Here is a 14,599-nt window from a genome sequence, read left to right on the forward strand (position 1 = left end):
AGAATGAACAAATGCATTTTTTCAGATCACCATACAATAAAAATTACATTCAATAAAAGGCCAGGGGAAAATAGACCAAAAGGTAATTGGAAACTAAATAATCTCATCCTAAAGAATGAATGGGTAAAAAGCAAAACATAGACACAATAATTTCATCCAAGAGAATGACAATAATGAGACAATATACCAAAATTTGTGGAATGTAACCAAAGTGGTAATAAGGGGAAATTTTATATCTCTAGATGTTTATTTGCATAAAGTAGAGAAAGAGAAGATCAATGAATTGGGCTTGCAACTAAAAAAGCTAGAAAAAAAAACAAATTAGCACCCCTCCCCAAGCAAATATCAAATTTGAAATTCTAAAAATAAAAGATCAACAAAATTGAAATAAAAAAAAACTATTGAATTAATAAATAAAACTAGCAGTTGGTTTTAAGAAAAAAAACCAACAAAATAGATAAAACTTTAGTTAATTTGGTTAGAAAAAAGAAAGGAAAAATCAAATTGTTAGTCTCAAAAATGTAAAGGGGGAACTTTCCACGAATAAAGAGGAAATTAGAGCAATTATTAGGAGTTACTTTGCCCAACTTTATGCCAATAATAAATTTGATAACCTAAGTGAAATAGAGAAATACCTACAAAAATATAGATTGCCAAGATAACAGAAGAGGAAATAAATCACTTAAATAGTCCCATTTTAGACAAAGAAATAGAACAAGCTATTAATCAACTCCCTAAGAAAAAATCTCTAGGACCAGATGGATTTATATGTGAATTCTACCAAACATTTAAAGACCAATTAACTCCAATACTATATAACTATATGAAAAAATAGGGAATGAAGGACTACCAAACATTTAAAGACCAATTAACTCCAATACTATATAACTATATGAAAAAATAGAGAATGAAGGACTCCTACCAAATTCCTTTTATGACACAGACATGGTACTGATACCTAAATCAGGTAGGATGGAAACAGAGAAAGAAAAGTATTGACCAATTTCCCTAATGAATGTTGATGCAAAAATCTTAAATAAAATATTAGCAAAAAGATTACAGAAAATCATCCCCTGGATAATATACCATGACCAAGTAGGTTTAACCAGGAATGCAGGACTGATTCAATATTAAAAAACAAAACAAAACAAAACAAAACAAAAAAAAAAAAAAACCTAATAGCATAATTGACTATATCAATAACCAAATTAAGAAAAATCATATGAGTATCTCATGCATATGATGCAGAAAAAGCATTTGATAAAAACCAACATCCATTTCTATTAAAAACACTAGAGAGTATAGGAATAAATGGACTTTTACTTCAAATCATCAGTAGCATCTATTTAAAACCATCAGCAAGCATCATAGGTAATGGATAAACTGGAACTATTCCCAATAAGATCAGGGGTGAAACAAGGTTGGATAAATCGAGCGAATATAATAAAAATGACAATACTCCCTAAACTAATCTATTTATTTAGTGCTATACCAATCAAACTCCCAAGAAACTATTTTACTGACTTAGAAAAAATAACAACAAAATTCATCTGGAAAAACAAAAGGTCAAGAATTTCAAAGGCATTAATGAAGAGAAAACAAATGAAGGTACCCTAACTGTACCAGATCTAAAACTATATTATAAAGCAGCGGTCATCAAAACCATTTAGTACTGGCTAAGAAATAGAGAAGTTGATCACTGGTTAGGCTCACAGAACAAAATAGTCATTGACTATAGCAGTATAGTATTTGACAAACTCAAAGGCCCCAGCTTTTGGGATAAGAATTCAGTTGACAAAAACTGCTGGGAAAATTGGAAACTAATATGGCTAAAAGTAGGAAAAGACCCTACACCTAACCGTATACCAAGATCAGGTTGAAATGGGTTCATGGTCTAGATAAAGAATATTATTATAAACAAACTAGAAGAACATGGGATAGTTTACCTCTCAGATTTGTGGAGGAAGAAGGAATTTGTTACCAAAGAACAACTAGAGATCATTATTGATCACAAAATAGATTTTGATCATATTAAGCTAAAAAGTTTTTGTACAAACAAAACTAATGCAGACAAGATTAGAAGGGAAGCAATAAACTGGGAAAACATTTTTACCTTCAAAGGTTCTGATAAAGGCCTCATTTCTAAAATATATAGAGAACTGATTCAAATTTATAATAGTTCAAACCACTCTCCAATTGATAAATAGTCAAAGGGTATGAACAGACAATTTTCAGATGAAAAAATTGAAACTATTTTTAGTCATATGGAAAGGTGCTCCAAATCACTACTGATCAGAGAAATGCAAATTAAAACAACTCTGAGATACCACTACACACTTGTTAGATTGGCTAAGATGACAGGAAAAGATAATGAATGTTGGAAGGGATGTGGGAAAACTGGGACACTGATACATTATTGGTGGAACAGTGAATGGATCCAACCATTCTGGAGAGCAATTTGGAACTATGTTCAAAAAGTTACCAAACAGTGCATACCTTTTGACCCAGCAGTGTTTCTACTGGGATTATGTCCCAAATAGATCTTTAAGGAGGGAAAGGAACTCACATGTGCAAAATGTTTGTGGCAGCCCTTTTTGTAGTGGCTAGAAACTGAAAACTGGGTGGATGCCCATCAATTGGAGAACTGTTAGGAAAATTATGGTATATGAATGTTATATAATATTATTGTTCTATAAGAAATGACCAACAGGATGATTTCAGAGAGGTTTGGAGAGACTTACATGAACTGATGCTAAATAAAATGAGCAAACCAGGAGATCATTATACACGGCAACAAGATTATACAATGATCAATTCTGATGATTCAACAGTGAGATGATTCAAACCAGTTCTAACTGTTCAGTGATGAAGAGAGACATATACACCCAGAGAGAGGCCTGTGGGAAGTGAGTGTGGACCACAACATAGCATTTTCCCTCTTTCTGTTGATGTTTGCTTGCATTTTGTTTTCTTTCTCAGTTTTTTTTCCTTGATCTGATTTTTTCTTGTGAAGCAAGATAACTGTGTAACTATGTATACATATATTGGATTTAACATATATTTTAACATATTTAACACGCATTGGACTACCTGCCATCTAGGGAAGAGGATGGGGGGAAGGAGGGAAAATTTGGAACAGAAGGTTTTGCAAGGGTCAATGTTGAAAAATTACCCATGCATGTTTTATAAATAAAAAGCTTTAATAAAAATACATACATACATATATATGTACATACAAAGCAATTTTAGTAGGGAAGACTCAGAAGAGACTGCATATAGAAGGTGGTGACTGAGCTGAGTGATACAGGAAACTAGGGATTTGAAGAGACAAGAAGAAAGTGCGTTTCAAGCATGGGCACAGTCAGTGTCAAGGCATGGAGATAGAACCATGCCATCAGACAAAGATAGTTCAGAAAGGTTAGTTTAGTTGGACTAGAAACTATAGAAAGGAGAATAATGTATATCAATGTTGGAAAAGTAGGTTGAAAAGTATGAGAGGTAGGACAGTGAACTGGGAAAAAAAAATCCAAATGATTATGAGTTTTCACTTTACAATCAGTAAAAAATGACTAAGAATGGGAGTGGTCGGTGTTGAAAGTATTTGTGGAAAGATAGACATAACAACACTCCACTGTAGAGTTATGAATTGGTCCAATCATTCTGGAAAGTAAATTGGAATTGTGTAAAGAAATGATTAAAGTATCTATATTCTTTGACCTAGAAATTAATTTCATTAGTAGGTAAATGATAAAAAAAAGCCTCATACACCAAAATTTAAAGCAACACTTTTTTGTAGTTGTAAAGAACTGGAAACAAAATAGATACTCATCATTTGGGGAATACGATAAAAACAAGTCTTGGTACATGCATCTAATGGAATAGTGCTATGTAGTAAGAAGTGATAAACACAAAAAAGAATGGGAAAACCTATGCCAATGGAGACAAAATCAAATAAGCTGAACAAGGAAAACAATATACATGATGACTGGATCAAACAGGAAGAACAGCAATAATAAAACCATCTATATTGAATGCTACAAGGTTATAATGGCCAAGATTGGCCCCCACAAAAAGATATGGGAATCTATCTCCCTTTGGACAACATTTGACCACAGGTAAGGAACAGAGTTATAGATCAACATATATCACATTTGGTTGATATCTTGGTAAGTTTTATTTTTTCCTCCCTTGTTTTTCTTTTATTCTATTTATTGTTAAAAAAAAGATGGACCTCAAAGTAGGAGGGAGAAGAAAATTTAAGTGCTATAAAAATAAAAGACAGTAATACAATTTTTAAATAAAAAGAGAGATTAGACTAGATGGCATTCAAGGTCCCTTAGAGTTCTAAATTTATGATTTCAAGTCCCCAGGCTTGAACATATTCTTTTTCCCATACCTAGAAAGGAAATAATTTTGGTTTGAAAGCTGTAACTGCCACCTTCTCTAACTTGGTTGGATCATACACTTAGCCTCCTTAACTGGCTATGTCAGCTGTGCAGTTCCTCTTCTCTCAGAGAGCTAAATTCATCTCTTAGAAATGCTACTGGCAGGCAGGCCCAGGAGGCATTTCAAAGACAGTTTCCTCGCTATGAAAAGCAGCTCTTTTAACATTCTTTAAGTGTTTAACAGCCTTTGGTAAATAAATTTTTTTCCTCTTTATGAAACATGTCATGGGCCATAGAAAACATTCACGTACAAGTTGTCAACAATTCTGTAACAACTCTGTTAGAAAGTCATTAGAATCCAATATCCTATGTCATAATCTCTACATTCTTTCTCCTCCTTTAACACTCCTATTTTCTCTCAACAACAAACCCTCACAAACTCTGAGAATGTGGGATGGGCAGAACTCATGCCCTAGAGGAAGGATTTGCTCTTTCATGAGAATAGAGTAAATACATTCATGTGGCAGGTGGGGGATGAAACAGACTTCTTGTACATCCCCTATGTCAGTATGCTTCCACCAAACTCTTTCCACCCCCAATCCCAAATCTGACATATGGTCCAGCAATAGGACACAGCTGCTCCAAAATTCTAGGTCTTTCCTCTTTCTCCCCAGGACTTAGAGAACATATATTAATGCTTCTCACATTCCCAGGGAGTGAGATAGTCATTACTGCAACAGAGATGAAGGGATCCAAATATTTTGAAATAGCATGTCACTTCTGAGTTGTATGTGCCTCCTTAAGTCTTGTGCCAATGGAGTCTGAAGTCCTAACAATTAACTGTTAATGGATTAGACTTGCACCAATATGTAAGGAAACTCTAAAATGTAGTTGGGAGGGGAGAATAGGGAATGGGTTTGGGGGAGACACTCAGTACAAGAAGAGAATATATCTTTCAGCAGAACCACTCCCTGCCACTCCCAAGAGTCAATGCATTGAGATACCTCATAGACGTCAGCTAACTTAGTACACAAACCAAATATTCTAGAGACAAATACATTATGAATTGAGGTCAGCCTTACCTCATCCCACTCTGAGGCAAAAGAAGGAGACTTTTCTAGCCGCTTCTTCCCAGTGCTGCAGTTGGACAAGGACTCACTCCTACTCCCCATTGTGGTATCTTCTATTGGTGAGCAGGTCAGGAGATCAGAGTCTGACTTGGACAAACTGCGGCTGAGTTTAAGTTCAGCTTTTGGTCTGCTAGTGGGAGGGGCCCAGCTCCTGGTCCCAGTCCAGTCTCCTGCTTCCTCGGCACCACCAGGGTGTTGAGATATCTCATGCATCAAAGTTTCAGGGTCCGATTGGCTGTGGCTGGTGGGCAGGCCAGCTGAATAACCCAGTTTCTTATTTTGGTCAGAAAGGCTGGACTGGGTGGATCCAGGAGTGTGCAAAGCAGCATCCTCCAACTGCATAGCAGCTTCGTAACTTGTGCCCTGTCTGGATGACCCTTCAGAATCACCCTGGCTCACAGTGGAAAGAAGCTGGAAAGGATCCTCACTGATTTCACACACTGGAGAAGAGCCGTGCAGCAGACCTGAGAACTGCTCTGGGACCTGCCCTTCTAGTCCCTCTGCAGAGTCCTGGCTCCGGCTACTGCTGCTCTTCCCGTGGTCTAGAGTAGATGAAGAAAGAGAAATAAAAAAATTAAACTCAGCAAAAGACAATGAAGTCACAAGTTTCCAAGTAAGAGGGGGAAGGGGAACAGGATGGAGACTTAAAGGCAGAAAAAGCAAAGAAAAGGGATAAAAAGAGGGAGAACAGTTCTGTATTGTTCTCAATGTTCAATTTGTACCCAAAGTCACTGCATTTATGAAATTCCAAACACTGGCCTGATTTATGCAATCTGGAAGCTTTCCTTGTTGTTTTATTTCTGTGACCATTAACAATCAGACCTTGCTATATAAGGCCTGAAGAGGTGTTAACACTATCCAACAGAGAAAATATAAATGAAAGTATTAGAAATGAGAGAGGGAGAATGAAAGTGAGAATGTGAGAAAGTGTGAGTGTGTGTGTTAGAGAGGGGAGGGGGGAGGGAGGAGAATGCAGTTCTTGCTAGGCCTAACTAACAACCCTGACTCCTGGAACATCTGATACATTTCCATAAAGGCAAAAGTATTATTTAGAGTTACCCTCCCTTCCTTTGGCAAAGAAAGTCAGAGAAAAGTTGGAGGCCATGATACACAACCTGTAACTTCTGGAATGCCTCAACCTAAATGTTCAAAACAAAACAGCAGAGAAATAACTATTTCCTTCCCCAGGGGATTGGGAACTCCACGCCTCATCCTTCCTTAGCAAGCACAGACTTAAGAATGTGAGCATTTCACTCCCTTCAAATCCTCCCAGTTGCTCCTATTTGTTTAGGTTTAACCTTAACTGAAAACAAAACGGTCTAATCTGTCAATGCCAGGACACATTTGCTGTCCTCTGAACATCTCCTGCATGCCCCAGAAACACTACACTATTAGTTTATGCAGTCAGCTACTACAGGATATCAAATACCAACTGATTTAGACTGCCAACTGGAACACACTGGCAATACCACCACCACATTCACCTTGGTCACCCAAAGACTTCCCCCACCTTAACTTGAGCCTAAATAAGATTTTAATGCTTTCAGAAGAGAATTAAGGATATCAGGCAAGAAGGCAGCTTTTAAAATGGCTATCAGTGACATAAATGAACTACATTTAAAAGGAGTGTTTTAATGCTCATGAATATATATTTTTTAAATTTACCAAACTTAAAAGGTAAAAGAAAGCCTGCAGGGTAAATATCAACTTGTCTGAAAAACTTAAAGATAAAACCAAATTATTTAGAGCTGAAAAGGACTTTGCTGTGTTGTTCAGTCATGACTGACTAACCCTTTGGACCACAGCACACCAGACCTTTCTATCCTTCGCTATCTCTCAAAATCTATCCAAGTTGGTGTTCATTGTTTCCATGACTATCTATTTGCCATCTCTTTTTCATTCTGTCTTCAATCTTTTCCAGCATTAATCTTTTCCAGTGAGTTCTGTCTTCTCATTATATAGTCAAAGTATTTAAGCTTTAGCTTCAATATTTGATCTTCCAATAAATAGCCTGAATTAATTTCTTTAAGTATTGACTGATTTAATCTCCTTGCTATCCAAGGGAATCTCATAAACCTTTTCCAGAACCATAATTTGAAGGCATCAATTCTGCAGTCTATTCCTTACAGTCCAACTCTCACAGTCATATATTACTAACGAAAAAAATCACAGCTTTGATTATACCTTTGTTGGTAAGGTGATGTCTCTGCTTTTTAGTATACTGCCCAGACTTGCCATTGCTTTCCTTCCAAGAAGCATCTTTTAATTTCATGGCTGCAATGATCTCTGAGCCCAAGAATATAAAATATGACACTAATTCCATTTCTTCTCCCTCTATTTGCCTGTGATGCCAAATTTGCATTTGGCATCAAATTTTGCAGTTGTCAGAATTTCCAGGTTTTTTTACATTAAGCTTTAAGCCAGCCTTTACATTCTCCTCTTTTACTCTCATTAAGAGGCTTCTCAATTCCTCCTTACTAGAGTATCATCTGAATAGTATCATCTGCATATCTTAGATGATTGACATTTCTCCTGGCAATCTTAAAATCCAACCTTTAATTCATTCATACCAGAATTTCACATGATGTACTCTGCAAATAAATTAAATAAAATGACAATACACAGCCTTGTTGTACTCCTTTTCCAATCTTATACCAATAAACTTTACCATGTTTGCTTCTGACTGTTGCTTCTTGAACCACATACAAGTTTTTCAGGAGACAAGATGATCTGATACTCCCATCTCTTTGAAAACTTGCCACATTTGTTGTGATCCACACAAAGGCTTTAGTGTAGTCAATAAAGAAGACGAAGATGTTTTTCTGGAATTCTCTTGATTTCTCCAAAATTTGGTGAATATTGTTAATTTGGTCTCTAGTTCTTCTGCCTCTTCAAAAATGAAATTTCTCTTCTGGCAATTCTTGGTTCACATATGACTGAAGCCCAGCTTGCAAAACCATAAGCATAATTTTACTGGCATGTGAAATGAGTATAATTGCTTAGTAATTTAAACATCCCTTGGCATTGCTTTTCATTAGGAATGGGATGTAAATGGGATGTAAATCTTTTCCAATCCAATGGTCACTGTTATGAAATTTGTTGGTATATTGAAAACATTTTAACACCATCTCTAGTTTTAAATAGCTCTGCTAGAATTGTATTAGTAATACAATGTTTCCAACGGTCCCATTGATTTCACTCTCCAGGATGTCTGACTCTAGATCAATAACCATACCATCATGGCTACTGGTGATGTTAAGATCTTAAGATCTTTCTTATACAGTTCTTAATCTCTTTTGCTTCTGTTCAATTTCTACTAATTTCATTTTTAATCATGCTCATTTTTGCATGAAATGTTCCCTTGAAAACGCTATTTTTTTCAAAGAGATCTGTCATTCTATTGTTTTCTTCTATTTTTCTGCATTGCTCAGTTGAGAAAACCTCTCTTCTTGCTACTCTCTGGCTTTATGCATTCAGATGGGTATTCTTTCCCTTTCTCCTTTACATTTCACTTCTCTACTGAGCTATTTATAGTATCTCATCAAACAGCCATTTTGCTTTTTTATTCTTCTTTTTCTTTAGAATATTTTTTGTTGTTGCCTCCTGTACAATGTGCATAATTCTTCAGGCACTCTATCTACCCGACAGATCCTTAATTTTGCTTTTTTTTTTGGGGGGGGGAGGAGGCAATTGGGGTTAAGTGACTTGGAAAGGGTCACAGGGCTAGTAAGCGTTAAGTGCCTAAGGATGGATTTGAATTCAGGTCCTTCTAAATCCAGGGCCAGTGCTCTCTCCACTAAATCCCTCAAATTTAATCATTAATTCTACTTCTTATAAGAGATGTTATTCAGGTTATACTATACAGTCTCATGGTTTTCCCTATTTTTTTCAACTTAAGTATATTTTGCATAATAAGAACCTCATAAGCTGAACCACAGTCAGATACAGGTCTTATTTTACTAACTGTATACAGCTTCTCTACCTTTGGCTGATTTCAATAATGGCCATCTGCTGATATCCATGTGTCAAGTAGCCTTTGTGGTTGTTGAAAAATAGTGTCTATTATGATTAGTAAATTATCTTGACAAAACTCTATTAGTCTCTGCCCTGCTTCATTTTGTACTCCAAGGTCAAACTTGCAGGCTATATCACTTAGCTTCTGATTCCCTACTTTAGCACTGTAATCCCCTATGATGAATGTGACATTTTGGGGGAGACGGTATTTCTTAAAGATGTTATAGTTCTTCATAGAAATAATCTGCTTTGGCTCCTTTAGCAATTTAGTGTTTAGAGCACAAGTCTTTGTTATTACTACAATGTTGAATAATGATTTGCCTTGGATTCAACAGATATCACTCATTTTTAAGATCATAACCCAGTACTGCATTTCTCACCCTTTTACTGACTATGAGGCTATTCTATTTCTTCTAAAGGACTTTGACCACAGTAGTATGTATAATGATCATCTGAATTATATTCACTCACTCTCATACATTTAAGTTCAAGTTCATTGATATCCAAGATGTTTATATTTAATATCCAAGATGTTTATATTTAATATCCCCATCTCCTATTTGACCACCTAGATCATGGATTTTATGTTCTAGGTTCCTATGCATATTGAGCTTTTTTTCAGTCTTGACAGTAGTTCCATTAATACTGGAGTTACCTATAGTTGTCTTCTGCTCTTCCCCAGTAACATGCTGGGGGCTCATTGTTCAGTGTCATTTTAATGCTGTCCATGGAGTTTTCTTGACAAAGAGACTACAATGGTTTGTCATTTTCCTTCTCCATTGGATTGTCTTTTGTCAGAATTGTCCACTATGGCCTATCCATATCAGGCAACCCTGCATAGCACAGCTCATAGTTTAATTAACTTTATTGCATACATGACTTAATTAGGAAAAACCACACCACTAAAAAAAAACCCAAACCAAAAAACCCCAAATCTGGGAGAAGTATATAAAGGAGTATATGGTTACACAACCAAAACTAGAAGAAGTCTTTATTAAACAAGAAATAGAGGCTAACACAGAAGATAAGACAGTTTGAACTACATAAAAGCTTTTTACACAAACAAAATCAATGTGATTAGAATTAGAAGAAAAACAGTTAATTGAAGGAAATCTGTGCTACAAATATATCTATTAAAGGTATGATATCCAAGACATACAGAGAAATTTTACAAATACCTAAGAACAAGGGCAATAGTCTCACCTGAAAATTTGCCAAAGTATTTAACAGGTAGTTTTCTTTCTTTTTTTAAAATGTGTAAATATATTTATGCAATTTTCTTGTGCACTTTGAAGTAATTGTTCCTGTTCCCCCTCCAAAACGCTCTTCCAGATATTGCTATATCCAGGGTTTAGATCACCTGTGCTTAGGGGAATGTGCTTAGGTGCACACTCTTGACAGCTTAGAACAATAATGAACATGAAACTCAAAGAAAAGACCCTATCATTAGATTGTTTTTTTTTTTTTAAAGATTGTTTTATGACTGTAAATTGTGTATAAGCTACCAAAAGAGCAAGGGACCTTCTGAGTCCCTAGATGTCTATAATGTAGTGAGAGAAGGGAAATAATTTGGAGATGCATTTTACAGAACTTGGCAACTCAGAACTAGAGAAACGTTAAAGACACGAGAGGGGAAAAAATTGAATGTGAAGAAGAAACATTTTATAAATATCATTTAGAGGTTTTATACTTTAGTCACTGGAATAACAAAATAATTAAGTCAAGAAGAAAAGCTGGTTTTGGGGAAAATAATATGAATTCAGTTTGGGGATGCCAAATTTGAAATACAGAGGGATATATCCAGTAAGCAGTTGGAAATATGAATCAGGAGCTCTGAGGAGAGGTGACGCGTAAGGTGGGATTTTGGGGTTCATCTGTATAGAGATGATAATTGGAACTAAGAGAAGATGCATTTATCAAAGGTAAAAGGTATGAAGGGAGGGAGAAAGAGAGAAAGAGGAAATTATTATGGGCCAGAACTCTGAAACAAGGATTCTTACAAGGTGTTAAGACAGTGGAACTGATGAGACAATGGTTATCTAGTTTAGCATAGTGATTAATAGTTCTCTAAGTTCAGTATGATTGATTTAATCTTACAATAAATAACAGTTTCCTAGTGATATAATGATTGGTTTATACTCGGTATAGAGCATATAAGCAGGGACTGAGAGCTAAGGACAAGTGCTCTGGAGGCTGAAGCACAAGCCTTTGGACTCAGATTCATTCATTCCATCTCACACCACCTTGGCGGCAGGTTCTCCTCCTTCATTTCTCCACTGAAACCAAGCCCCCTCTGAAGGCCACAAGAAAGCTAGCAGAGCACCAGGTGAAGGACACCATAAAGACTTTTGGCCTTTAACACCTGACTATTCTTGTGGTGATTACTGAACTGAAAAGAAGGCTGCTCCCAAGAACTCCAGGAAAACAGAACTAAGAACATTACATTTTGGTGCCTGAACATGGGACTAAGAACCTATATCTGTGACTCAGAAATTAGAGTAAGTACAAAAATAGACAAGAAGAAAATTGTGTAAAGGGTTAAACTAGTGCTTCAGTTGTTGAAATGGGACAGATGTTTAGAAAGGAGCCTTCTTTTTCACTTTGAAGAAAATGTGTAGAGAGCATGGTTAAACTCATTAAAAACCAAGGTTTGATTGTAACTTGGGAGCAGATCATTGAACTTTTAGAAACATTACAATACATATCTCTTTGGTTCTCAAAGGAAAAAGAATCAGCTCCAGAAGAGTGGAAATTAGTAGGAGAGCAACTATGTGAATACTACAATGATAATGGCCTTGATTCAATTCCTAAAGAAACACTTTATACATATAACTTAATACAAATGGCTTTAAGGAATTATACAATTCTGATGAAATCAAGGAATGTGGTGCTTCACAACAGGAGCTATTAGGGCATTCCCCATCTCCTGATCTATCTCCCTTCAATTAACCCTTCATGGGTGGAGAAAGAAAGAGGAGGAGGAGGGGCAGTGACACCATCAGCAACACCCATGCAGGAACTTTGTCCAGCCTCTAAGACAAGATTACAAAAGGCACTAGTTAAAGCAAAAAAAAGACAGGATATATCTGATTTAATAGAAGCATACCCTGTGATTGAAGAATTTGATTCTTCAGGTCAAGAAAGGAGAAAATATACTCCTTTTGATCTGGAAATTATCAAAGATTTGAAAAGGGTTGCACTCTTTATGGGGCTACATTGTCTTATGTTAAGATGATATTAAAGAATTTGGATAATGAAATTTTAACCCCTAGGGATTGGAAATCCATAGTAAGGGAATGTTTAGAACATGGACAAAACTTGTTATGGCTTTCAGAGTACAGTGGATTATGCAGGATACAATCCCAATGCAATAAGCAAACTGGAGTTAACGTATAAATCGCTTTTGACCAACTAGCAAGTAAAAGTCGGTATGCAGACACTTCAGCACAGATTAATTATTACCTTTTCCATATGAGCAAATTGCTGCTGCTGCTGCTACTATCAAAGCATGGGGCTTCTTCCCAGGAAAAGATGGAGGTAAAGCCTTCACAAAAATAGAACAAGGTCCAAATGAACCCTTTGCTATTTCGTGGGACGTCTACAGACAACTATCACAAGAGCCATTGGAGAAAATGCAGCTACAGGAATTATAATAAGACAACTGGCTAAGGAAAATGCTAATGAGGTTTGTAGAAGAATTATATGGGGACTACACAAAGATGCTCCTTTAGAGGAGATCATAAGACATTGTGCCACAGTGGGCACAAATACCTTTTATATCTAGGCTATGATGCAGAACATGGGAAGAAAGGGTCCCTTTTGGCAAGGGACTTCCAGAGAGAATCATCAATGCTTTCAGTGTGGTAAAGTAGGGCATCTAAAAGCTCAATGTAGGCACAGAGACAGAGAAGACAGAGTGACAGAACAAGACCCAAAACCCCATGTCTAAAATGCAACAAGGGCTTCCACTGGGCCTCAAAATGTTGATTGACCCAGGGAAATGAGAGGCGAGGCCCAGCTCCAAGATCTCAAATAAAAAAAAACAGGTGGCATGATGACAGCCGAGTTTACACCCAGAGAGTCTTTAAAAGATCAATACTCTGATGTGATCAATCAGCAGAAAAGCAATCAGTTGGAAGAAAGGGATTATAATTGGGGAGAATATAGGCTTTTTAACCTAACACAAGGGCAGTGTCTAGTACAAGCAGCTTCAATGTAATTGCCAGGTGATGAGAAGAGATTTAGAAAGTGGTGAATGGAAGGGACTAGATGGGTTTAATGCTTGAGGGAAAGGGTTTGCTTATCTCTCTACAGATGGAGAAGCAATTAGATGGGTGCCAAGGAGTATCTTGAGACAGAAAGAGAAAAACCTCAAAACAAGGGAAAAGACCTAAGAAACATCTGACACTGAAAGAGCATGGCTGATAATGAGACTGTTAGAGAACTTCAAAACCCACAGGAATCATTGGATTCCCTGACTTGAAAAATTATCGATAAGATTGTTGCAGAACTTCAAAGCCAGCAGGAATCATTGGATTCCCTGAGACATAATAAGACTGATACAGGACTTCAAAATCTGCAAGAATCACTGGATTTCTCTGATACATGATAAGGCTGATACAGGACTTCAAAACTTGCAGGAATCACTGGATTCCTGACATATGAAGTAATGGACAATAGTTTGGACTATTTCTAGGACTTATGGATATGTATAATTTCTCATGTTATTTGTTATATCACTACTAGCCTGTGTTATATTGCTATGTGCTTATGTAATACCTCCCATGTTGATGGATTCATGTATACCTGTTTCAAATGAGACCCTTCAGAAACCCGCTAATCTGGTTTAATTTCCCATTTTCATTTGCTTTTTCATCTCCCTCCCTGACATGTCAGGGAGGGCATGATCACCTCCTTTTATGATGTTTTCACCCCTTTTTTGAGGAGTCAGGGAAGGCAAAATTACTTCCTTTTGGGGGTTCTCACCTCCTTGAGACGTCAGGGAGGGTATAACCACCTATGTTCTAAAACAAAAGACAGTGGGAGATGTTATGGGCCAGAATTCTGAAA

The 14,599-nt window shown here is 36.5% G+C and overlaps 1 protein-coding gene across 6 annotated transcripts in view; it reads right to left on the reverse strand.

Moving 5' to 3' along the window:
- ANKS1A (ankyrin repeat and sterile alpha motif domain containing 1A) overlaps positions 1-14,599 on the reverse strand; it is a 210,285-nt gene that overhangs the window by 74,461 nt on the left and 121,225 nt on the right. For all 6 annotated transcript variants that reach the window (XM_074311204.1, XM_074311201.1, XM_074311203.1 and 3 more), the window contains one exon: positions 5,468-6,057. In XM_074311204.1, coding sequence (XP_074167305.1) covers positions 5,468-6,057 — 590 coding nt within the window. The remainder of the gene's footprint in view (positions 1-5,467; positions 6,058-14,599) is intronic.

The sequence above is a fragment of the Sminthopsis crassicaudata genome, chromosome 4 (assembly GCF_048593235.1).
Source record: "Sminthopsis crassicaudata isolate SCR6 chromosome 4, ASM4859323v1, whole genome shotgun sequence".
Lineage (NCBI taxonomy): Eukaryota > Metazoa > Chordata > Mammalia > Dasyuromorphia > Dasyuridae > Sminthopsis > Sminthopsis crassicaudata.